The sequence below is a fragment of the Chamaea fasciata genome, unplaced genomic scaffold (assembly GCF_029207755.1).
Source record: "Chamaea fasciata isolate MVZ Bird 193981 ecotype frontalis unplaced genomic scaffold, bChaFas1.0.hap1 SCAF_7, whole genome shotgun sequence".
In the NCBI taxonomy this organism is placed as follows: Eukaryota; Metazoa; Chordata; class Aves; order Passeriformes; family Sylviidae; genus Chamaea; species Chamaea fasciata.
The window spans coordinates 59,221,772-59,247,937 of NW_027094092.1; the positions used below are offsets into that span (position 1 = coordinate 59,221,772).

General features: G+C 45.4%; 1 protein-coding gene across 1 annotated transcript in view; it reads right to left on the reverse strand.

Moving 5' to 3' along the window:
• Window positions 1-388: 388 nt before the first annotated feature.
• The window catches only part of TMEM260 (transmembrane protein 260), a 33,260-nt gene continuing 7,482 nt past the window's right edge, over window positions 389-26,166 (reverse strand). The window contains exons 4-16 of the mRNA XM_066189066.1: window positions 15,468-15,645; window positions 13,398-13,511; window positions 11,382-11,561; window positions 9,081-9,121; window positions 8,627-8,710; window positions 8,135-8,252; window positions 7,126-7,301; window positions 5,771-5,942; window positions 5,040-5,188; window positions 3,988-4,164; window positions 3,208-3,261; window positions 2,705-2,795; window positions 389-1,612 (exon numbers count right to left, since the gene is read on the reverse strand). Of these exons, the coding sequence (XP_066045163.1) occupies window positions 1,340-1,612; window positions 2,705-2,795; window positions 3,208-3,261; window positions 3,988-4,164; window positions 5,040-5,188; window positions 5,771-5,942; window positions 7,126-7,301; window positions 8,135-8,252; window positions 8,627-8,710; window positions 9,081-9,121; window positions 11,382-11,561; window positions 13,398-13,511; window positions 15,468-15,645 (1,807 nt within the window). The 3' untranslated portion in view covers window positions 389-1,339. The remainder of the gene's footprint in view (window positions 1,613-2,704; window positions 2,796-3,207; window positions 3,262-3,987; window positions 4,165-5,039; window positions 5,189-5,770; window positions 5,943-7,125; window positions 7,302-8,134; window positions 8,253-8,626; window positions 8,711-9,080; window positions 9,122-11,381; window positions 11,562-13,397; window positions 13,512-15,467; window positions 15,646-26,166) is intronic.

A 26,166-nucleotide genomic window follows, 5' to 3' on the forward strand; every position in this document is an offset into this window, starting at 1 on the left:
TTGCCTGTTGGGGCAGGTTGAAAAGCAGGGTGGATTCACACCCAATTCTTCTGGTTAAAGTCCAGAGATCTCCAAAACTGCAGTTCTGGCCTGTCCAGAAGCCACGAGGATGTGGCAGAGCAGATGAGGACTCTGGGCTCACACAGAAAGAGGAACAGCACAGATGCCATGGCCCATGGAGAGAGCAGCATCCCAGGGGAGCAGAATCCCAGAGGAACAGAATCCCAGAGGAGCAGCATCCCAGGGGAGCTGCTCCTATGTCCCATGTGGGGTCTCCCTCCACCCCAGCATAGGAGATGTCACACTGCTGCCAGCAGAGCCCCTCTACAAGGGAAAACACATGAGTTGCCTGCTCACTGTTGGAACTCTAAGCAATAAAGATCATCCCATCATAAAGTCCCAAGAGAATGAAAGCAGCCATTCCTAAAAAGCAAGGGAGGCAGAAAAAAATGGGTTGGTCTCTATCTACTCCATTCCAGCAGGACATCCCGTCCTTCCAGGACCTAAAGGGGTTACAGAGAGCTGGAAAGGGACTGTTTACATGGGCATGGAGTGACAGGACAAGGGGGGGTGGCTTCAAAGTGAAGGAGGGCAGGGTTAGATGGGATATTGGGAAGAAATTCTTCCCTGTGAGGGTGGTGAGGCCCTGGCACAGGTTGCCCAGAGAAGCTGTGGCTGCCCCATCCCTGGAAGTATTCAAGGCAGGGTTGGATGTGGCTTGGAGCAACCTGGGATAGTGGAAGGTGTCTCTGCCCACAGCAGGGGGTTGGAATGGGATGATCTTTAAGGTCACTTCCAATGCAAATCATTCTGGGATTCTGTGATTATGATTCTGCAGTGCCTTTGGGCACAGGCACAGCCAGGGCTCAAAGCACATCCAAAACAGTGAATGAGGCTCCTGGGAGGGCACCATCCCACAGCTCGTCCTGCTAAAAACTCACCATAAAAACACACAGACACAGCACAGCTAATGAAAAATGGCTTTAGGAAACCTCTTGGCTCAGCAACAGAGGAAACGACAAAATGCTAAATACATTTTTGCATCTAGAATGGATGCTGCATTCATTAAAAAAATACATATATTCACAGTACAAGCTCATAGTTTTCTTGTCAAAGAAAACTCTTTTTTTTGAAATCCGGTATTTTATTTAGTGGTGACCTTCTCCCCAGCAAAGTTTATTTGGCAACAGAAATCGAACATCACTATGTTCCTGCAGAGGGGATCACACTCCATTTCCTCTCTGCTGCCATTTCTGCCACCTTTTAAAACCACTCTCACGCTGCTGAGGACCAACTCAGATTTTTAAGCCCCGACTTCAACATTTCACAGCACCAGGCTCTACCCAGCCTTGCGCCTCAGCTCCGCTTTCCTCCTCCTCAGCCCCTGCAGCTCTTCCCTGAGGTGCTGCACGGCCTGCAGGATGTCCTGGCGCTGGGGATCATCCTCTGCCTTCTGGGTGTAGAGCAGGAAATGTTTGACAGTTTCAGAGAGCAGCATTTCAGGGTCCACGTCCCCGCGGCGGAGGCGCAGCATCCTCTCGCAGGCGATGGCGTAGTTTTTGTGCCAGTTCACCGGGTGACGGGGATGGGAGTTGACAATTTCTTTGTAGGACTGTTAAAGGAACAAAAAAAAAAAAAAAAAATAAAAAGAGGGAAAAAAAAGGAGGTGGGGGGCAGCAAATTAATTGAACGAAGTGGGAGCAACAGCTTTTAACAGTGCTTCAAAACTGCCTGGAAAGAAACAGATGCTATTTAGATGTCCAAGTCCAGGGCTGGAGTATTTCTGTAATTCGCTCTGTGTTTGCCATTCAGCAGCATGAATCAGAAATCCAAGGGGGGCTGAAACGTTTCCCTTCCAACAGCAGCTGTTTGTTTAGAAACATTACAGATGATGGTGATAACCCCACGGCACATTATGTGCTTCCCCCAGAGAGGTGTTACGCCAAGCTGGGGGAAAAAAGAGATTTAACTGCCGCGCCTGCAAGACATTTACTCAATATTTCAGGAGATCAGGACGTCTTCCACAGGACTTAAGCAGTCTGTTGACTTGAGTGGGAATATTCATAAGCTCAACAGCAGGCACGTGCCTGGGAACTTTGCAGAACAGCAAAAATCACAGCAAAACGGGCCAGAATTAAGGAAACTATTTGTTGATTCTCTGTTGGAGTACGAAATACTGCTCCTCTCTGCCGACACACTGATCACTCCGTGCATCTGTTGGCATCTCAGGCAGTCCAGTATTTTCAGAGATACCTACACCAGCTTATGGGTGTTATTCTTTGGTGTGAAATGCAGCAGAATTAATTTGCAGCGAGAAGACTGTCGGATTTTACACTTGCTGGCTCAGACGCACGACTGTGTAATGACAGAGGGGACAAGTGCATAGAGGGGACTTCAGGACAAGCAATCTCTTGGCATGGGTTTGGAGCCCAGCACAGACAACATAATTATAGCAAAAGCAGGGTGTTGACTGGTTTGCTTTTGGCATCCTCCATGACCGAGGGGGCAAGCAGGAATGGATAAAATCCCTGAACAAATCTCTTTGAATCGGCTATGCTCCCAGTTTGGATAAAAAAGGGGAATTACAGGGCCTGTATGGAAATGCCGTATTTCCACGGACTCCAGAAATTTGAAAGAAAAGAGGAAAAAAATACATTATGATGGAGGCTGCAGAGAGCATTCCTAACCCAAATTCAACACTTACAGTGTATGCAAATGTGTAAAGTTGTGATTTCGTTTCTGCAGTCACACTGGCCGTTTCTGCAAGGTCAAAGATGAAGAAAGCTGTTTTCATCCTAGGAAAACAAGAAAAACTTCCGTGTGGTAACTGCCTCGTGCAACCAGCTCACATCACGGGGTTATACACAGCTTCAACATATCCACGTGTGGGACAGCACACAGCACCTCCACTTAAGCCATCAGTGATCCAAATTTGTCTCCATAATCTATTTCCTCACCCTGCATCCCAACTACCTTTGAGAGACTCGGAGCAGAACCTTTTGGTGGACAAAACAGCCACTTTCCTGAAGGCTTTGCTGGCAGCCTTGCACCGCTTCATCTCATCCTGCCAGCCTTTTCCTTCTGAAGCTTGGCACGTGTAGACCCAATAAGGCCATGGCCCATCAAGCTGCCTGCTTTGGTGTGTGTTTCCACACCACTGAGCTGGCAGTGCCCACTAGCTGTTGGAAGAGAGCAAAGGAAAATTACCTGGCTTGCCACATCTCCTCGTTGGCAACAGCTTCCCAGGAAGAGGGGCTGAAACTAAATGGGAATGGAAACAAAATTCAGCCGTCAGATCCACGTCGCTGGGTTTCACCCGCCACAACCCCTCCAACCCAGGCAGATACAGACCTCCCAGGCTGCAGAAAATCTGCCATGAAGCCTGTGGCTCTGACAGGAGGGAATTCAGCTGATTCTCTGTCATTCAAAAAACTTTGTTCCTCTCTCTCCACAGGAGGAGCCTCTGGTATATCAGGTGTTTCACAGCATCCCAGATCTCAAAGCCAGAGATGTTTTTTACCACCATAGGTCAGCCTTTGACATTTAAACCTCTGGATGTCTCAATAATTTTAGATCCTGACCATGTTTAAAGGTCAGAATTGGACCTCATACTTGACTAGAGATATCCTTGCTATTTTCCACACTATTAAAATCACAGATCATGGAATGGTTTGAGTTGGAAGGGACCTTAAAGCCCATCTCATTCCAACTCCTGGCATGGGCAGGGACACCTTCCACTATCCCAGAGTGCTCCAAGCCCCATCCAACCTGGCCTGGAGCACTGCCAGGGATAGGGCAGCCACAGCTCTGTGAGCTGTGCCAACATCTCACCACCCTCACAAGGAAGAATTTCTCCCTGCTATCTCTCCAGAACACAAAATTGAGATTATGGCCCTTGTTTAATTCCTCTAACACTGCACTGGGTGTGGAAATGCTGCTGGCAGAAAATGATGAGCAGGAAGGACCAGAGGCTCCTCTGCCTCCTACCTGCCATAGTCTTCAGTCCAGTTATAGAGATTCCTTGTGAGACCAATCCACTCTCCCGGGTCAAACACCGCTCCAGAAGGAACCAACTTTTCACACGTTCCCCAGGGCCAGAGCGAGTGGCTCCTTCTCCAGGTCGAGTCCCCTTCATGAAGACCTATGCAGACAAACACTTCCTTACTGCCAAAAAAGCCAACAAGAGAGAGCAATGGTGACCTCACAGAGCAATGGTGACCTCAGACACCGTGGGCCACCCCAGGTGTCCCTGAGCAAACCAAAACACTCCACACTGTGCAGCAAACACACCCATCCAGCACATCTCCCATCAGCACAGGCACGTTCTGGGGCAGTCTGGAAAACAGATGAATTCCCCATCTGGCATTGCCCATCTTGAGCAGCGAGCACAGCTGGCACATCCTGTCCCCTCTCCTGGACCTCCCAAACAGGCCAGAAGCTGTAGGAGAAGCCCATTTCTCCCCACAGGGACCTGGCTGTGCTCCTGTGCCTCCCCACCCTCGCAGGGCTCACCCCAGCTAGTCTAAATGCAGATGCTATTCTTATTCGTGTGAGTATCTAATCCTTTCTCCACTCTTACTAAGCTATTTTTATATGATGATTATTCCTGGAATACATTCATTCTATGCTAATCAGTTGGCCACAATGTTCACAAAGGAGAAGCAGCAGCAATTTGCTCTCCAACCATCGTCGTTCTGAGCACACAGGAACATTCCTATTCTCTGTGATGAATTGTATCAACAACAACAAAAAAAAAATCATCAGTAAACACCCTGCAGATCACCTTTTTTTCCCTCCTTCCTCAAAACCAAACCAACCTCAAAACAACAGGCAGTATTATATCCGGATGGAGCTACTTCTGCAGAGATATTTTGCTTTAATTGCAAAAATAATCTCGCCACCGGGGAGGAAGTCAGTGGAGAAAATTGGTCTTTTGGATGCAGTACCAAGCTGTTCCATAAACAATTTCAAGAGGGGAAAAAAAAAAAAAAAAGGTCAGAGATTTTAGGAAAGCTGTTACATATGAAAGAAATGCTTACTGTTTATTTACTTTGAGGAAACGATGGAGATTAAAGGCGAGTGTCCCATCGGGTAATACTCCTTCCACAGGATTCCACCGGTTCCCGGGAAAATGAACACCAGGTAAATGCTTTGCCAGCTTGGGTAAATACCATTCGTAAGTCATCATCTGGAATAAAAAGATATTGTCAGCAATTAACACAGGAATCAGAAGACTTACATGCAGAAGAAATGTTTTTTTGCAGGAGCAGTGACCATTTGCTCAGGGAAGTCATCCAGAACATCAGCAGTGACACGAGACCACAGCACCAGGCTGGGTCACCAGTGCCTTCTGATCAGAGGCACCTGGTCCTCACTCCAACACAAAACAGCCACTGCTGGTAAGACACACAACAGGGATTAGGTTTGGTTAAACAACCAGGAATTGGGTTTGGGGTTTGCCAACAAGTCACAGACTCTTGTTGCAAAGCCGGGTGTGAGGATGATGTGGCAGTGGAAGTGTGGGTGACCCGTCCTGTAATTTTTTTTTTCCCCTTTTCCCATTTCTCATTGAAAAAGGAATGTGCACGCCACACTCCATCCCACAGCTACCCACAAAAAAAATCAATTTCATTTATTTCCACATCATGAGTTGAACATTATTGTATTTTTGTCTCTCCTTGAGAGACCCTCTCAAGAAGATCAAAGAACAACTGAACATTTGCAGCCCATGTAAAAAGCTGCTTTTCTTATCAGCACTTTCTGAACATACCTCCTGGTCCACTAAGGTGATATCTGGCCTCATCCCCTCACAATAATGGAGGTAACGAAGAGCATTCCCAGGCAAGTCCCCTCTTAGCAGGATCACTGCCCCCGTTGGCATGGAGGACAGCACGTTCCTTGCAAACTTATCAACAACGTAGTTGTTGCTCTGATCACAAGTGCTGAAGGGAACAGATGAAAACCAGAATCTCAGAGCCAGGTGTTTGCATGGCTTTGCAGAACTTCAGAACAATTTTATGCAACGGGCACCCACAGGGGAAATCCACCCTGGTCAGGCTGAAAACATCACAGGGGCACAGAATGGTTTAGGTTGGAAGGAATTTTAAAGAATATTTCATTCTATGGACAGGGACACCTTCCACTATCCCAGGTTGCTCCAACCCTATCCAACCTGGCCTTGAACTTCCAGGGATGGAGAGTGTCAACAGCTTACCCACTACAACAACTTAATATCTCCACTTCCAGAGAAACTGAGATACAGAAACAAAGCATTTAAAACACAGTCCCTCAGAAAGCATCACAACAGATACAACCCAGCACAGTTTTGCTAAAATACATACTGCACACCTTCACCTTAATTCTGATTTCTTCTTGGGCTAAATCTAAAAACTTATTAGTTGGTGTTGGAAGTGCCAGTACAATGATGGTTCGCATTTGAAATCCTCCTCATCCTTTAATGTTTTAATCAAGATTGAAAGAGCCAAGTTTTTGTAGTAACAGGCAGAAGTAGATTTACATGATCTGAGATTGGATCCTTTCCATTAAAGTTATGTGCACTTATTCCAGGTATGGATCAGATGACACTCCAGGACATGCTCACCTATGGACAAGCCTTTGGAAAATGTGTGACAAAAAAAGGATTCCTGAGGATGAAATCTACACTTCCTTGGTCAGCGTGTACCTGAGCACCCCTACCAGGACACTGATTCCTACCCAAGTGACTGCACATGGTTATGGGATGGGGAAGTCCCAAACCACAGATTTAACTCCTCCAAAATGGGAAAAATAAATAGAAAAAACCTAAGGGCACAAGGCGACTTGAAGGAAACCAAGGGAAGTTGGGGCCAAATGAATTCTGCAAACCTCCTTAGGAGACAAAGCACAGATTCACAAGGGGTTTTTTAGTAGAAATTTACGTATCTACAGAGATTTTTTTCCCTCAACCTCTGTGACATCCCCATTTACAGCCTGGAGTTGGTGACTCTGAGGGAGATCAGACCAGGGAGTCCTGCAGGCTGTGACCATGCAAGCTTAGATGAAGTGTGAAAAGTGCCTTTCCCACTCCCAGCCAAGGACAAAAACCCCAGGAGCACCCCGCAAGGTGGAACCAGGGGAACTTCTCACCTGTAATTTGCCCAAAGCTGAGAAGCAACGAGGGCAAGAGCAGGAAGCCACTCCAGGCATGGCAGCAGCCAGGTGCCCTCCAGCACAGAGCTCCTCCCAAGGCTGGCCAGCGTGGCCAGCCCCAGCCCTGCCAGCACGGCCACCACAGCACTGCTCTGCAGCCAGAACCGCTCCACCTGGGATAGAGAATCCCACAAATGGGGTTGGGTTGGAAGGGACCATAAAGATCATCCCATTCCACCCACCGTCTCACACCTTCCAGGCTGCTCCAAGCCCTGTCCAACCTGGCCTTGGAGCTGTACTTTGGTGTTACAGTTCTGTTTCCTTTATCTTGGCCGAGGTCAGGATGAAAGAAACGGGAACTGCAGAGTCGAGTTTGGTCTTGGTTGTTTATTATATTTTATCTATTTACAGTCTCACGAAGCATGAGCTCCAACTTGTCAGTTAGAGAAACGAGACAAAACGGAGAGCTTCTAACTCTTACCAAGGCTATTTAATAGATAATTACTTAATACCAAAATGACACCTATATTATTTATGCTTTTGACCCAATAAATGACTCTTCAAGGTCCGCAATGCAGACTTCTTCCACTCAATTAAAGAAAACCACCCAAATCCCTGAAGAAGAAGGAAGAAGAAGAAGAAGAACTCAGACAACACTCTGGATGCTCCATCTTGGCCCACACACACGACTAGATACCAAAACCCCAAACCTAAGTGCTCACTCTGTGAGATTACACACCACCATTCAAACTCCACACCCACAACCCCTGTGCCATCACACAATCCTGGAAGCCTCTTCCAAGTCCTTAAGTCAAATGTGGTGCTTGCCTGAGGGTCAGCACCCCTCTGCTCAAAAAGGCTGAAATTTTCAGCCTCCAGGGTTTCAACACTTTGGCACCTTCTGCAGCTTCAAGACAACTGCCTGCTCCTGGTCAGGTGGTTTTAAGGTTTTGAATGTTTCTCTCAAAAATTAACATGCCAGAGCAACTTTTGGAGTGCAACTTACCACACCCAGAAACAGAGGCTTTGTAATATCCAAATTTGCTCTCCAAGCAAAGAAAAGGGAATAAAGGCAGAGCATTCCAGTGAACAGCCAGATCACAGGTGATTTCTGCTGCTTTTTCCTATTAAAAAAATAATAATGTATCACTCCTAAGACATGATGGAAAACGAAGCAAAAATTATATGTGCTTGAACTCCTTGCATACCTAAATGCATTTAACACAGGGAGCTGATGAGTCTTTCTTTACCTTTGCCATTTATGAAACTTCTGTTTTCAAAGCACAAAACCATCAGGATTTCGGGAGTTTTAAGCCTGCCACCTACCAAGCCACAGGGTTAACCAGGAATAAGGGATATTTAGCTCTTAATCATAGATGACCACAGCCAATTGCTCAATTTCTGCAGCAGCAAGCAGAAGGCAAAGCGAGCTGCCTATGCAGGCAGTGAGAAAAATGGGCAAAAAAATGCACATTGAAGCAAATATTGTCCAACTTACGGCAGTGCTGTGCTCACAAAGGCCACGAGTGCCAGGGCAAGGACAGGAAGGGAGAGCTCTGACTTCATCTGTGCCAGCTGGAAACTGTGGAGAAATTAAAGCGTGGATGTGTAACCCCCAAATCACCCCTAGCACTCAATTGAAGTGTCAGGAGAAACAGGGAATAAGCACCACAGAATGCATTCCTGTTCTGCTGGGATAAAGTCTAGCAGAAATGGGGACAAGAGTGGGTTATACAGCAGGATTTTGAAGGAAAAATCACTGGGATGGGAGATGCAGTGTTTTTCCTCCAGTGGGGAAGACAGAGGGCAGGAATGCTGTCCCTGTGCTGGGCACACACAGCCCCAGCTCTGGACAGGATGAGGAAAGGAAGGACAGGAGCCACTTTGGCCCAAAGGACAGCAGCAGCAACAGGTTACTCTCCACTGAAAAGCAGAGCCAAGGTGTTACTCACAGCAGCATCTCTCCCATACTGGATCCTGTCTCGGACTTGGCCTAAAATAAAAACAAAGGAAACCCATGAGGAACCCACATACTGACAGGGTATCACCGGGGCAAGGAAAGTCTTCTCATTTGCTGTTTGCAAGAAAGGCAGGAAGCTCTACTCAAACCTTCACTGCAAGATGTTCTCCCACATTCCTGTTTTATGGGATGCCACTGAAGGATTTACCCCCTGGATAAGCATTATTTCAAGGTGCTGACAACACATTATTCTCTGATTAGGGCATGTCATATGGTTTAGCCATGATCTCAGCTGCATCATGGAATCATTTGGGCTGGAAAAACCCTCTGAGATCATCGAGTCCAACCATTCCCCCAGCACTGCCCAGCCCACCACTGACCCCTGTCCCCACATGCCACATCCACACAGCTTTTAAATCCCTCCAGGGATGGTGATTCCACCACTGCCCTGGGCAGCCTATTCCAATTCCCGACCATTCTTTCTGTGATTTTTTTTTTTTCCTAATATCCAATCTAAACCTCTCCAGGCACAACTTAAGGCCGTGCCCTGTATCTCCATGGTGCAATTATTTTCTGGGACATCTTCCCACAGGCTGAGACAAGCTCAATTCCTCTTTGCTCACCAGACTTGCCCCTATCTCCTCTACCCTGACAGGACTAAAAAAATCTTTATGAGATATTGAGAATTTTTACTGCAGAGACCTGCAATCCATGGCACAAGTCTGGGAAAAAAAGACACACTGCGTGGAGGTGAGGAATTACCTTCATTGCTGCCTGTTGGAAAAGTGGTGGCTACCGGGTAAAATATAAAGTAAACTGGTTCAAGAGGTCTGGAAGGAATATTTAACTTCAATATAAATAGAATAGCTAATTGCATCCAGGATTTGATTAAAAAATAGGGGTTAGAGGATGGAGAGTCAGCTCACAGCTCCTGAAGCCCCACCTTGCTGGCAGCTGCTGGCCCCGGACACATCCATCACAGAGATGACATTCCTGATCCAAGTGGAACCCTCTCCAAAATATTTTCTGGGCTTTTTTATTTTGACCCTGCCTGCCCTTAAAACAGAGCTGTGGGATGTAAAAGCTGTCTGTCCATCCAGCAGTGCTCTGGCATTATCCCAACTGGCACCGGGACCAAACGCTTGGATTTTGCTGTATTTATTGCTCCTGCTTCAGACAAGTTCATCCTAAATGTGATTTGTGGTGCAGGATTACACGCAGTCCATCCCTAAGCCTCCTGAACATCAACTTGAATTCATCACATTTGATGGAGAGAGGAGTTAAGGGATTTGCATGCCTTGGTATTGCTCTGCCCAGTGGAGGCTGATTCTCAGGAGAGAGCTGGGAACAGGACAACAGGGGAAGTCTCACAAGTCCTTCAGAGGGTGGACCTGATCTCCGTAGGAGTTTTTGGACAGATTTAGTGGCAGCAGCAGGAATTATCATGTCTTTTGACACACATCCTACAGCCACACAGCTCTCTGAGAAGGTTGGAATGGCACAGTGACAGTGATGCTGTGTCACACTGGCTGCATGTGAGGGGTGATTTCTGAGGGTGTGGGGCTTCAGGACCCCAAGGAGTGGCAGAACATGTAGACCACACCTTTTTATTGTTTTCCTGCCAGTGGTGTGATTTCCCAGGCCTCTGCCCTGAAATCTTGGAAGCAGGACAGACTCTGGGGTGATGGGCTGGTGATTTCCTTGGGCGGCCAGAGCCCAACATCCAAGTCAGGGCTGGAGGAGGCAGATGCAAACCCTGCACTCTGAAAGCAACCACGGATTCTTCCCTCCCTTGGCAAGAGCAGAGACCTCAATAACTCAGATCAGCGTTCCTGAGAGCCCTCAAACCAACCCCTCACTTAAATTCAACATTAGTAAATTAAAGAGGAACAGCTTTTAAATGAAAACTGCTTGTGACCTCTTTAAATGTCTGAGTTAAAAATAGAAAAATAACACAGTATTGATCTTAAAAACACCACAAAATTGCTGTCACCAACTCCCTCTGGCACAGTTTGTTATTTGGGCTCCTACACACATAAGACACCCATACAGCTCCCAGGAAATAATTTAGCTCACCCTATAAGGCAGTGAGAATTATCTCTTTGCTTTCCCAGCCATGTGACCCATTCCCAGAAAACCTGGCAGGTCAGGAGGTCGAAATCAGAAACGAATGCTTAAAAAAACCAAAACATTTTCAATTTCCTTCCCCGCGAGCCCTTAACCGTCACAAACAGAACATTTCTGCTGTTGCATAAGTGAAAAGGCAGTAATTTAGGAAGTGACCCTTGTTTACCAGATTGAATGTCCCATATTCTTCCCTCAGAAAGTGGGTCAAGAATCCTTGAAAAGTGGTCTGGTCTCCCCATGTCCAGCGGGCTCGATTGAGGTAGGACGAAGCCGGCAGATAGAGATAAGGCAGCAAACCAGCCAAGAAGCATAAACCCAACTTCAGCAAATGGCCTAGGGACAATTCCTGCACCAAAAAATATGTCATATTGCATAACAATGTTTATTTTAGTTTAATCACGCTGGAACTTCAAGAACAGATAAAGAAAAAACATCAAATATATTTACACAGAGCTGATCTCTCAATTTATAGTAAGTCCCTACAAAATGCTATGTTAAACCTTACGATTTTGTGGATTACTAGGAAACTGCATCAAACTGATCTCCTTTGCATGGCAGGGTGAAATTTAAGTGAAGCAAATAATATTAGCTAGGACTCATGAGTATCATACTCATTGCATCTTTCACATTTAAATCATGGCATGACATGCATAGATGGCTGAAGCACTGCAAGGCTGAGATAACCCACTTTGCAGCGATTAAGAGTTGGCTGGTTTTCCATCTGGCAAAAAAAAAAAAAAAAAAAAAAAGACCACATAAATGCTGCTCTAGTACAACTGCACACATCATCACCATCATCAGGAGTCAGTTTTGCCATTTACTTGATCGTGATTACGCTGGCTAAATTGGATAGGCCAACTTTTGGGGTGGGATTTTCGAGACTGCCTAAGGGGTCAGGGAGACAAGACTTTCAAAGGGACTTCTGTGCCTAACTCCTTTAAGTGCTTTGGAAAATCCCACCCTAGAATATTGCACGCTTGCTTTGTCGTTAGCCACTGCCCTGTCAATCAAAGCCCCTCCTCAGCATTTGGGGTTACTGGGAGTGATGATCCGTGGAGCAGAGAAAGGAGCTTGATAATGGTGGTGGTCAGAGCTCCCTCAGAAGAAAGGTGGCACATTTGTACTTTAAAAAGGCAGTTTTTCATCCATTACCCAACTTATTCAGTGGTTTCCTGCAGTGGGCACTACTGGGCTGTCCAAAGTGTTTCCCAGGATTATCATATTGGCACAGCCTTGCCCTTGCTGGAAATCACAGAGGTCTCTCTGGACCTCCCAGCTCAAGAAAAAAAAAACAAAACAAACAAAACAACAAACTGTTCAAAGAACACAAATACGTTGCAGAAGTGATTGTTGATTTTGTTAATGGAAATATATGGCCAGAAAAGGGGGTTGCTGGGGATGCTGAAGAGATTTTGGATCAAGCTTGTCTGAGTTGCATCACATTTGTCGCAGCTCATGGGCTTGACCCAGGCTTAGCTGTACCTTGCGCCACTACTGAGAACCACACAGGGTGGATGTGGCTTTTGCTGGCTACCATCAGGGAGGCAACACACAGAAACTCATCCACAGGTGAGCTGATGGCATGAGGAATCTTGAGTTTTCAGCTCCAAGTATTATTTTAGCCCACAGGGCATTTGCAAGCAGCTGGGGCAGAGCACTCCTGTGCCAGGGGACAGAAGGGAGTCACAGATCACCAGCATGAGCAAAGGCCCTGAAGTGTGATCACAGAATCCCAGAATGGTTTGGGTTGGAAAGGAACTCAAGAGATCATTTTGTTCCACCCCCTGTCATAGCAGGGACACCTTCCACTATCTCAGGTTGCTCCAAGCCCTGTTCAACCTGGCTTTGGACACTTCCAGGAATGGGGCAGCCACAGCTTCTGTGGGAAACCTGTGCCAGGGCCTCATCACCCTCATAGCCAAGAATTTCTCCCTAGTATCTAAATCTAACCCTGCCCTCTATCAGTTTAAACCCAATCCCCTTGTCCTATCACTCCATGCCCTTGTCAGAAGGATCTTGTAGACCCTCTTTAAATCAAACCCCCTTGAGATCAGTGGCTGTGGTGTCAGACTGTAACTTCACTGGATCATGATTAATCACATACATCAACTTAGAAGTGGCACAAGTTCTGGGGGAGAATTATTAATTAGAAAAACAGAGGTGTGGGTCAGTAAATACGTACCCTCTTTCTGAAAAGCCGTGAGAGAACCCAGGGCACAACACAAGCAACATAAAGCACTATTGTGTGCTGATTGCACAGACTGAGCCCACAGCAAAAGGCACCCCATTTAGAGACCTGAGAGGGGAAAAAAATTTTAAAAATTCACAATTAGTATCTACAAGTTGGCAAAAAACATCCAGAGATCAAAAAGATTCAGCACAGCATCCCTACATGAGAAAGGCAAACACACCAGTGAGCACCGGTCAGTTGTAACACAGAACTTAGGGGGGTTTTTTTTATTAGTTACAGGGAGATTTCAACTGTTTAACAGGAAACATCCTTTAAGAAGTTTTAGGAGAAACCTTTAAGGCTGTCCAACTGAACAGCCATGCCTCCATGCTCACAGAGATCCTGTGCAGCAACATCATATCATAACGATGTGATGAGTCCAGGTCCTGAACCCAGCTGCCCAGGGGAGGCTGCCCAGCAGCTCACTCTGAATGATTTTTCAGAAATGTCCTAAAATAAAGCCATTATCTACGGAAATCTAATTTTTTGTAACGGGCATGATTTTTTTTCCTCTTTGTCAGGCACAGAGGGCTGAAGTCAGGGCTGCACAAACTTCCTAAGCCAAGGGAATTAAAGGTGACACCCCTCATTACTCCAAAAGCTCAAGCCTGTTCCAGTGCCCAGCCACACTCTAGGGAAAGAACCTTTTCCTGACATCCAACCTAAACCTCCCGTGCTTGTGTCAGCCACTGGTGAGGGTGGTGTGTGAGATGCCAACACCTGCCTTGGTGCAGTGATGGGATCACTTCGTCATTTTTAATTAACTGCCCAGGATTCCACGCTGGACACTGCCTCGTCATGGAAACACCTCGCTGTAAGTTCAGAAAAACCTCTATGGGTTTCAGAGCTTCCTGGCAAGGCTCAGAACCACCTCAGTAATTTTTTAAGTACATGGATGAACTCCAATATGATGTCTGTATGACCATCTGATTTATGAAAAGCACTGAAAGCTTGCTGTTGGCAGCCTGGCTTCTTCCAGGCGTGGGATGCCAGACACTCAAAAAACCATTGGAACAAGCTCCTTAACAGCTTCTGAAAATCTAATTTTGAAAATCCCATTGGAAACCGGGCATGTGAAACATGGGAGAAGGTTGGAAAATGCCCAGCTCCGTGTCTGTGGAGTTCAGGTTGTGGGGGTCTTGGGACACTGCTCATTTGAAAATAATAATAATAATAATTAATAAAAAAAAAATCCAATGGTGAAACAAGGTCTCTGCAGCCACTGATAAAACATGTTATTTGAGAACTCATGAAGCTGGGTAAACTACCACTGCAGACTCCTGAAATTCTAGCCTAGCCCGACAAAAATCCCTTTATTCACACAATTTACAGGAGTCACAGCAGGCAAGTCTGTCGGAGGAAAAAGAGATCAGATGTTCGGGCAAACAAAAGTAGAAAGAACAAGACTGCTGAGCAAAAATATCATTTGGCTGCCTAGTCTGTCTATAAAGTAGAAAATACAGCATGAAATTCAAAGTCTCTGCGTTTAACAATGCCATTATTTTAGGGGCACGTTTAATTTCAAAAGAAAAACTGATTGAAAATTTGCTCGTCTTTGTTTTTGAGTTGAAATTTGGTTTCTGATTAGAAGAAGTTTTCTGTAAAATATATCCATTTTCCCCAAAGAAAATTACCAGTTCTTAAAACAAAACCTTGAATACCCACAGCCTGGTTTGTGTCTTTGATGCAGGATGAACAAAAATGTTTAGATTGAAATGATTTATTTTTCCTGCTTCCACTCTTTGAGTATTAAATAAACCAACCCCAAACCCATCCAACAAGTCCCAACTCAATCCTTAAGCAAAGTGAGAAGGGTTTTTTGAATGTTTGTCACTTCTGAACATCCAGGCAAGTCAGGGATGGACCCCACTCAGCACAGGTGCTGAAGCAAGACCCAAAATTTGGCCGTTTTATTTCAAACAAAACTAAATCAGCGGTAAACGAACAGGGAATTAAACAAACGGGTGATAACCAATTACGAAAAATTTAAAGGAACTATTCACTTTGTTCGAGATGCTTTACCTTTGATCTCTCTTTTGCAGTGGGTGCCTCCTCAAAACGAGCAGTGAGAGCCATCAGCAGCCCCACAAATAGATTGTTTAAGCTGAAAACCTCCGCCGTGATGGACCACTGCCATGTTAGACGAGAAAATGAAAACACCCCCGCAGCAAGGATTCCTCCAGCATATGAGCCAGAAAGCCTGCAAACACAGATAACATGAAATCTTCTTTTCCAACAAAAAAAGGAGCCTACTTTATTGTCCTTCTTTTTATAATTTTTTTTTTTAAAAAAACAAACCCATACTGTAGTAGCAGTGACGAGTGCCACCCAGCACCCTGCCAAAACATTATATGGTTTAGATCTCCCTAATAATTTCTCTGCTAAGGATTGCCAGTGGGAAGAGCAGAGCCTGTTTGCCAGCCACCCAACACCAAAGAATCTGCTTCTTCTCGCCATGAAAACTTCCAGGATTGAATTTGGTTCAGAAATCCTGATGAGTGAAGGCCCAGAGGGTCGTGGTGCACCGAGCCAGAGAGTCATGGCTTTAATGGGATACTCTGGAGGAGATGCCAGCAAGGGTGCAGCCTTCAATTCATCCAGGAGCTGAATTAAGAGTGGATTAGAGCTATTCAGGATGGACAGCATTGGCAGGGCTTTCCGGGGGGGGTGTTTGGTGTCCTGGGGGTGGGTGGAGGTGGCAGCACCCACAGTCCCAGCAAGGAGAGGTGCCCATCAGGGTCAGGAGTGTGGGAATTGGGTGCCAGCTCCAGCAAGAGGGAGAGCGAAGGTGAAGCACCCACTGCTGGGATGGCTGTGAGCCCAAAGCCGGCCATCTCCGTGACTCCCAGATGGGATTGTGGCACACATTCCCCACGGAGCTGCCTGCCCAGCACAGCTGGATGCTGCAGCCAGCACAGAGAGCCCACGAGGTGGAATTCAGGGAACCCATTCCACCACAGTGGCTCTTCCCAGCCAGTCTGACTGGGAGCAGCTCTGGCTCTGCCTTGGCTGGAAGCTCTCCCCTTTAGGAGTCACCCTGAAAAGATGTTGTGTAGGGCACCCCAACATGCTCAATACCCAAAAACACAAATAGCTGTGGCTGTGGTCAAAGCTACACTCCAAAAATTCACCATTCCACTGTAAGACTCAGCCAGTCTCCACCACAAATTGGGTATTTTTCTAATTCCACCCCAGACAGGCGGTTCCGTTTAACCCTAACAATTCTAGCAGGTTTAAGCCAAAAAAATTAGCAACTACCCAACCTCTTCATCAAGCTACACGTGTGATTTCCACATGAGATAAGGAAGAGCTCTCTCTACAAGGGCTCCTCTCCTTGGTTTGCCAGAGTTTCTGAAGGTATCTGGAAAATAGGACTAATGATTTTTATCTCCTTGGTGAAGTATTTTGAGATCTGCACCTGCAGGATGTAGCCAAAGGGTGACAACTATGGAGTAAACATTGGGGAAAAAAAAGGAAACAATTCTGAGGTGTTCCAGGCCAAGGTCAAGGTGACCCAGCGAGTTCAACATCAAGATTCTGGGAAGAAGTCTCAAAAAATAACAGAATTGGGAAAAAACCTGAAGAAAAATGCCAGGAAAGGGCAGCAGGACCATGTGTAATTAAAAATCAACAGATCACAATACAAAAATCCACTTCATAGCACTCCTGTTTTGACTAAACCATTTAAACAGTTCAAACTTTTAGTTATAAAGAAACAACTTCATAAATCCTTTTGAAATTCTTGCAGGGAAATAAAGTTAAAAAAAAAAAAAGTTGAAACAACTTTTCTAAAAATCTTTTTCAGAAAAGCAGCGCTTTAGGCAAACATCCCAATCATTCACCAATTCTCCTTGTCTTTCCCAGGAAAGACTCAAACACATCATGAGAGTTCAAATGGGATGAAAGAAATCCCATCCTCTTGATAAAAAGTCTCAAACCTGCGAGTCGAGTTTTATGAAATAGGGCTTAAAGCAAAAGCCACTCAACCCAAAGCTTAAAAGACTTATCCCAGCCATGTGGGACAGGGGACACCTCTGCTCCCCAGGCAGGGCAGGGTCAGGAGCCCAAACTAAGCACAGCCCACAGACCTGTCTGCCCACAGAACCATAAAAACAATCACAGAAGGGCTTAGGTTGGAAGGGGGCTTCAAGGTCATCCTGTTCCAACCTAAGCCATGGGCAGGGACACCTTCCACTACCCCAGGCTGCTCCAAGCCCCGTCCAACCTGGCCTTGAACACTTCCAGGGATCCAGGGGCAGCCACAGCTTCTCTGGGCACCCTGTGCCAGGGCCTCCCCACCCTCACAGGGAACAATTCCTTCCAATATCCCATCTAACTCTGCCCTCTGACAGTTTGAAGCCATTCCCCCTTGTCCTATCACTCCAGGCCCTAGTCCAAGTCTCTCATCATCTCTCTTGGAGCTCTTTCAGGTTCTGGAAGGGGCTCTAGGGTCTCCCTGGAATCTTCTCCAGGCTGGACTTTCCCAGGAAATTCATGGGGAAGCCAAGCTGCTGAGCTCCTGGCTCACCTCCTCTGTGGCAGCCCATTTCATGCACGGAGCACTGAGCTCCTCTAAGTACAACAGGATGTCAAAAAACCAAATGGGAACATGTTGCATTCTAGAAGATCAAGGAAACAGCTTTGGGAAGTGCAAGCTGGAGACCAAGGGTTTTTCTGCAGGTTCTGACACCAGCAGTGATGGATTTGTGAGTTTGCTGACTCAGAGGAAAACTCTGAAAAGTGGAAACAATCAGAGCAGGTATCTCCAGAGGAGGATGAAGAGCATCTGGCAGAAGAAATGCAACAATCCACAGTGCAAAGCAGCACCGGCAGGACAAGCAAAAATCAATCCCACGCGATGTGTCAGCATGATTTTGGGACAAATTAAATCAATCCTGCCCTGCAGCTGGGGTAACGGGGTTATACAGCTCAATTTGATCAACATGAGGGTCTCCATGCTCCTCTGCAGCCTCTCGGAATTCTCCAGCACAGAGTGACAGTCTGCCACATCTCTCCTTCCCCAAAGCCAAGATAACCTCACACTGTCCAAGGAGGTGACAAAAAACCTCAGGCACGGACAGCTCAGCCACCTGCACCACTTTGGACCAAAGACCAACCTCAAGGTGGAAAAGACACTGATGGGTGTTCAGTGATGCAAGGCAGAGTGAGATGAAAGAACCCTCCAAAAAAAAGGCACAAAAATGAGAGTAAAATAGACATACGAAAAACTGAAAAAGCAAAGGGATGGGGCAGAGCTTTGAAATTGAGGTCAAGAAGCTAAAAGCCAAGAATTTTTTTCCCCACCCCTGGAAGTGTTCCAGGCCAGGTTGGATGTGCCTTTGAGCAATGTGGTCTAGTGGAAGGTGTCCCTTCCCAGGGGGTTGGAATGGGATGAGCCTTAAGATTCTTTCCAACCCAAACCAACCTGAGATTCTGTGAAACTCTAAAAAGCATGAAAAATTTTGCAAAGGAGGGCAGTGCAATCTACAACTGAAGACGTTGGTGACATGCTACCTAAGGAAACAGGGCATTAGGGAGCCAGAAGATAGTGTCTGCCTTAACTACAGGCACAGAGAGAATTATTGTGGTTAAGACAGAGGATTTTGTGGAGGAAAGTTAATGCAAGAGCTAAAAGAAACCTCTCATAGCCCCACCAAGAGCCCAGGAACCCAGTGACCAACGTGGAGACAGAGGGAACAAGACGAAGAGGCCACTTGTGGTGTAGAAGTTAAGAAGTTTTTCATGGCACGTAGTCACTTGTCTCACCAAAATCAAACAGCAGGGCTGGCACTGACAATGCAAGTATTTCCTGCAGTGAAGCCTTGCTGGACAAGAAGGAACCAGATTTGGGCTCAGCCCCCCTGCCTGGAGCCCCACACTGCCATCTGCACTGGCAGGTGGCTTTCCAGGTGTTGGGAGAAAGAAACATTTGGTTTTTTCCCAAAATACCTTCCAGATGCTTAACACTGTCTTTTCTTTTGACAGCACATCAGGGCTGCAGAGCAGAGAGCGGCAGAGATTTATCATCACTCAACTTCTACACACGCTTCTGTCTTTAAACACGTTTTTCAAATAGAGTTGAGGTTCTACAAAACAAAGACACCCAACAGCTGAATCCTCAACTGGCCTCATGGAAAAGCAACATTTTAGGAGAGCTTTATCCCAATATTTTGAGGAGCAGGCAGGACAGATAGCTGCTCCCCCAAAATCCAGCTTGTTTCCCTATTCCTTGGACCCAGTATGAGAAAGAACAGCCCCAGCACACAGGAGCCAGCTGATGGAAGAAGAAAAGAATTGAAGCCATGGCAAAAAGTGGAAAAGTCTTCATGACCATCATCTGAAAACGCGCTCAGAAGGGACAGAGAGAGTCAGCAAAGGAGAGGTCACACAGTCCTTTGTGATACATATTTTTCCCATGGCACCCCTAAACATAAAAGGAAAAGACTAAAAAAAAAAAAAATTATGATTTTGTTTTCCTTTTCAAGCATGCAAGTGAAAGAATGTGCAGCTGGGCCTCAGCTCCAAGGATGCAGCCAGTAGGAATTTGCCTTCATCAGGACTACTTTACCTGCAGGTTTTATTGACGGTTTGCAGGAACATTTGGGAAAACTGAAATTAAATATTTTAACTAGTTTTTTTTTTTTTGGCAATTATAGTTTTTTAGCTTCTCATTTGTTGGCAATCACTAAAACATGCAAGTTTGCAATTTAAAATTTAGCCTTTCCTTTAAGTTTGGTAAAATTTTCCTTTAGCCAAGGTTACAAGTCATGTGTATTTAACAAAAAAACTCCACCAGCGTTTTTACTTTTTTTTTTTTTAAATGGCAGATATTTTATATTTAATAATTCCCCAAAACATATTAAATGATCATCATAAAGCTATGCATGGATGGGAACTGGAATTTAATTAAAATGTTTTCGTTAAACACAATCTTCAGTGCACCGGATTCATTAAGAAAAGTAAGATAATTGGAATGGTTTATTTTTGAAGCTGATGTATTTAACACTGGCAACACCTATCTGTACCTAGTGAAATAAGCTGATTATTTCTGCCTCCTCTTCGCTCCAAAACTTTACAGGCAGCAGATCTTAGCCTTGCATCTTTTAATTTTATTTTTTTTTTGAGGCAGTGGAAGAAGAAGAAACTCTCCTGATTTTTAAAATCTCCACTAATTAACTCAATAATGGTTTTAAAAAAAAAATTCTGTCTCTCCCTGCACCTGCACATGATGACCCTGATATCAGTAGTTCCCTGTTCACTTCCAGACTCCAGGTACATCACCAGCAACTTCTGTCTCTACAATTCTGTGGCTTTGCAGTAGCAAAGATACATCCCTTTAATGTATTTTTATTTCAAGGCAGTGCACTAAAGAGTTAACATTTTGAATTTAAGAGGTTTTGCTTGTTAATCAAACAATTAAAAAAAACAACACCTATTTCTTTTAATGCATGCTAAACAGAAGGGGACATAGAAGACTCAACAACCAAGCTTCCCACTGATAAATTTTAAGCACGCACGAGCATCGGCGCTGAAAGAGAAGAATTGTTTAAAAATTAAAATCCAAACACGAGTTTAGGGCTTAAGTAACAATAATTATCCCCAAAAACCCCGATCCCTCTGGGTTTGCCTGCCTCTTAGCCACAAACACTCCACGACAAAAGGCGGTTTCTCTTGCTCTCAGCGCTGAAGAGCCAGCTCAGGTACTACAGGGAATAGCAAACCAGATTTTATTCTTCCTCAAGGACCCGGAGCTCAATAGCCACTTAAGCCCTGCCCGCAGCAGGAGGAGGAGGAAGGAGAGCAGGGCTTGGCTCATCTCTCCTGGTTGAGCCCCATGGTCACAAGGAGTGAAGGGAAGAGAGGCAAGGCCACCATAAAATAAAACAAAACCAGTCTGGTCGCAACCAGCTGCTGTCCTTCGTGTGAAATGGGACTTCAGCATCCCACAGCTCCAGCATTCCCACAGACCTGTGATTTCTGGGATGGGGGAGAGCAGGCAGCACCCTCAACTCCCACCACATGCACAAAATGCCACTTCCCTCACACTCAGCCACCGTTTCTTGACTTTTCTTTCTTGTAGTTATTTCATTGAAACGCCACAGTTTGGAGAGGGGATGGTCCAGGGCGGTTAAGGACTGCTGTACCAGTGAGGATTTTGGCAAAGGGGAGCTGGTCCTTGCAGCCTCTCACACACATCCTCCTGGATTGGAGATGTCCAGTTAGGACACCACCTCTGAAGGGTATTGTCTCTGTCCCTCCCTTTGGAAATGTGAACCTGTGAAGGTCACCAGCACATGCAAGAGACATTTTGCACCCCATCCCTTGTGTCCTGGAGCCAAGTCACCTTGGATCCTCCTGCAGGGAGGATCAAACTGCTCTGGGATGGCAGCAAGGACCTCTGTGGGTCTGCCAGGGATGGGAAGAGCTCCCCCTGACAACTCATCAGGGGAGCGAGGAATGAGACATCCCAACCTCACACCTTGCATGCTCCAGGATGTCCATCACCACTGGAGCAGAGCCTGCCTGCAGCAGCCCCTTGCCAAGAAAGTTTGGAATTTAAATTCAACATCTCCATGCCAAGCTATTCGTAGAGCAGCACAACGAGTGGAACAGCTCATGACAGATCTATGAAACGCACACAGGGCTGTGCTGCTTTAAGAAATATCACCCCATACTCACACTTGAGTTGTACAAACTGTGCTTCCAGCCATTACAAATGAGAACTTCTCTCCTGGTGTCTTTGCAAGTGCAAAGGGTGTATTAGTTCGACCCATTATTTGATTCACAATCCTTGGAAAATAGATACACCTTTATCCCAGGCTCCTGTAATAACCAGCGCCTGCTTCCAGCAGCCAAAAAACCCCAACCCACAGTAGGAGTCGACTTGAGCTATTTAAATGTTTTATAACTTGGCTTTTTTTTTTTTTTTTGGGTAATTGCAGAAACTTTTCCTAATCTGACATTTGTTAAAACCCCTTATTAGAAATTATGCAGCCGCAGAAAAAAAAAAAAAAAAAGAAAAAGAAAGGAAAAAAAGAAAAAAGGAGAGGGGAGGCAGGGTGGGGGGAAGGAAGGAGTCGAGGGGGGGGGAGAAAAAAATAGAATAAAATATAAAATAAAATAAAAATGAGCTGGCTTCACAATTACCAAGTCAGCCCATGCAGCCCTTCGCTATTGTACGAGTGGCATAAACCCCCCGGCGGCCTATCAGCTCCCTGGCAGGCAGGGGGCTGCGCTATTCAAAGCGAGAGATACAAGCTGCAGGGCAAAAACCTGGCAGCTCCCATCTGACCCCCCAATCCCCGGCTGGTGACAGCTCCAAGCTCCATGGCAAATTAGCCCTTCTCACATTACAATTGCAGGAGACAGATTCCATTAGCGGTATCTGAAATTGAGTGGAGAGCTGCTCCGTTATCAGACTTGACTCATAAGCGCCGCTATTAATCAGAGCTATGATAGCATTTATATATTTCAAGCTATCTGCCGCCGCTGTGATATTCTGCTACAAAGGGTTGATGGGACTTAGGGAAGGGAACAATGGAGCTTTCTGGGAAAAGCAGAGTAAATCAAGAAAGTCTGTGACTTCCGCACATTCTGAAGGGATTGCGGTTTACATAAATTTTCTCCCAATTGGAGATTGAGCTCTTCCTCATCTTACACATGGGATTTAGTTGTCACTCAATGGTAACAGCTGTGAAAAGGTGAAGCGGCCCACCGCTCAGAATATTGCCTCCGCTTTTAAAGCAATTAACCCATGAACAGGAGGATACCTGGTGATATCAAAGGGATTAAGCCAGGCAGTGCATTATTAACATTTCCTTGAACTAATTCTAACTCTGACTAGCTGTCAGAAAAGACTCTTCAGTCTTTAAAAAAAAAAAAAAAAAGAAAAAAAAAAAGAGTTTTTTTGCCCTGCTTTTTCTTTTCCCCCCCAACCCTTTTCAAAATGAAGCAGAGTTACTGCAGCCTCGTGCGCCTACTTTAGAGCCAAATGCAAATGAACAGATTTGGCATCGTCTTCAAACAGACTGAACTCAGCACCGGTTTATTCTGGGGACAAGTGGGAAAAGAAATAAAAACAGATATGCAATCAATTAGCCAGAGATCACGGCAGATTTTCTAAAAGCAAATTAGTACCTGAGTACATTCCTTTCTTCTCTGCCCCCTAAAACTTTGCAACTGCTTCTCACTAAATACAGCTGCCTTTCAAACGCCCAAGACGTTCCTGCTGTGCTACAAGAGAGATAATCTATGATAATCTGTAATCTGGAAAAATCCAAACATGCCCTGTAAGGAGATTCCTCCTTCCCCAAAGCCCAGTTTCTTAACTTCCCACTCTGGTTGAGCAAGCACTGACTCCTCTCTCATCCCTCCATCTTCCCCAAGTCACATCCACAAAAAAAGGGGTCAAACTGTTCAGGGATGAATCCTGCCCTGGCAAACCTGTGTACCCCAGGGACATGGAGCACTTCCTCACCCATCAGGGGCAGCAGACTTTTCCCTGGGCAGCTTCAAGGGAGCATCAGCCATGAGGACCCTCTGGGATGGCCATGAAGGCCACTGATCCTCCTGGTCCTCCTCAGGGACCTTTCCACAAGAGCTCCAGGACATCCATCCTGAGAGCCAGAAAGTTCAGTGCCATAAAGAGGGTCAAGTGCCACTTCCAAAACATCACGATGATTTCAAAATGATGGAATCATTTTGATGATTTCACTGTACAATGTGCCTAATTCTCCTCTTTGTTGGCGGTGGGAGAAGAGTTGGCTCTGGGTTTTATACACGCTCACAGTCTGTTGCCTGGAAGGTTTAGTGGGTAGAGAACACAAAAAAAAAAAAAAAAAAAGAAAAATATATATGTATAAAATATTAATCCAAAAGTTAATATGATACCCAGAACAGCAAACCAAAGAGATGTGAACTGTTTAATTTAATGCAACATCTTCCCCCTTTCCAAACCCTGTGTCCTGCTCAGCCAGAAAAAAGCTGACAAAAACTTCCCACAAATACTTGGGCAATGACACCACCTACTTTGCTACTGCCTCTGCAATAAAACAGCTTTGTGTATTTACAAACCCCAAAACAGCCAAACTAAGAAAGGTATACACTGAAAAAAAAATGCACTTAGAGCAGGAGAAAGCTTCCTATTTCTCTTTGCAACAGAGAACGCAAAGAATGCATCCCCTGTGCAGAAAATGACACTTTGGCAATCATATTATAAGAAGATAATTGGTTTACTTTGTAAACTTGCTATGCTTTGCCTCCCACAGTAAAACAAATAAATAGTTGTTTAAAGAAACAATCCTACAGCCGCGCTCGCTGAGTCCTAAAAACATAAAGCAGCTCCCCCCTCCTTCAAAGCAAAGATGAATTATCTGCCTCAGTTACAAGCAGTCCGAGAAAACTCTTTGTAAATGGCATTTTACGATAATTACAAGCAATTTATTAAGTCTGTGCAGAGGGGGGGAAAAAAATCCACACTTGAGAAGTAACTCAAAGGAGCAAACGGCTCGTTCAGCGATAGTCTGGATTACTGACAAAAAGCCTTTCTGCATCAATGTGCTGCGACACAATTTTGCTTCGAGAAGAACAATCCAGGCTTCGAGAAAAAAAAAAAAAATAATGTAATTAAACGAGTAATATCGTATATTCCAACACAATAAAATGAACAAACAGACGCGATGCGGCGGCTGCTTCCTCTCGACCCCAGCGCTGCCTGCGCGGAGCATCCCGCCAGCCATCACCTGGCAAAGGGGAAATCTGCTCAAGGAATAAATTCCACCCTAATCCCGCACGTGCCACAACATCCCAAACGCCACAGAGGGAACCGCCACTCTTCTCCTTTAAGCAACAAAACCATCCCGACCTGCCGAGGAATAAACTCCGGGAAATGACTCAAACAAAAAGAATCAATGGGGAAGTTAATTAAAAAAAAAAATATTAAAATAAAAGGGAGAGATTTGCTGTATGGGGAAGTTGGGAGGGAGGGAGGCACGGCAAAAACCCGCGTGCGAGGGTAAACAGCAACCCTGCCCGGCTGGCGGGGAGAAAAGAAAGGTTTTAGAGGTTAAGTTCAGGTCAGACGACAAATGAAATTGTAACAACCCAACTGACATTGTATAATGTCTTCTTCACTCGATCAATAGGGCAGCGTCAGCCCCATTTCCATAGAGATGGCTTCCTCCCCGCTGGAGGGTGGCTATTGTTTGAGCAGGCAGATTTGCCACTTGAACCGTGTTGCTCCCGAAGGATGTGTACTTCATCAATTATTTGTACTCCTAACATCTACATATTTTCATATTAACATCCACGTTTCACATGGCAGGAGGAGCAGGTGCTGATTTTGCCACTGGTACCTCGTAGGGGTCACCCCATCAGATAATTTTTATTTCAACACAAAAATAAGGGGGGATTTGATAGACCCGTTTAGTCCCTTTGTGAGGAAGGACAAGCCCAGTTTAAAAGACACCACATCACCCTCAGACAGCTACAGCTTCAAGCAGACAGAGCCAGTGAACACTTTCTATTTTTTTTTTCTTTTAAAAGCAAATTAAAAAAGCAGTAATTTTTCTTTTTGTTTCTAGCCAAATGAATGTCCCAAAAAATAAATCAGTTTTAAGGTGCTCGAAAGCAAAAACCGTAACATCGTATTTTGGCAATAAAACTGACCTTACAATTATTTAAAAAAAAAATAAAACCAATCACTGCTAGGCTGAATAATTGT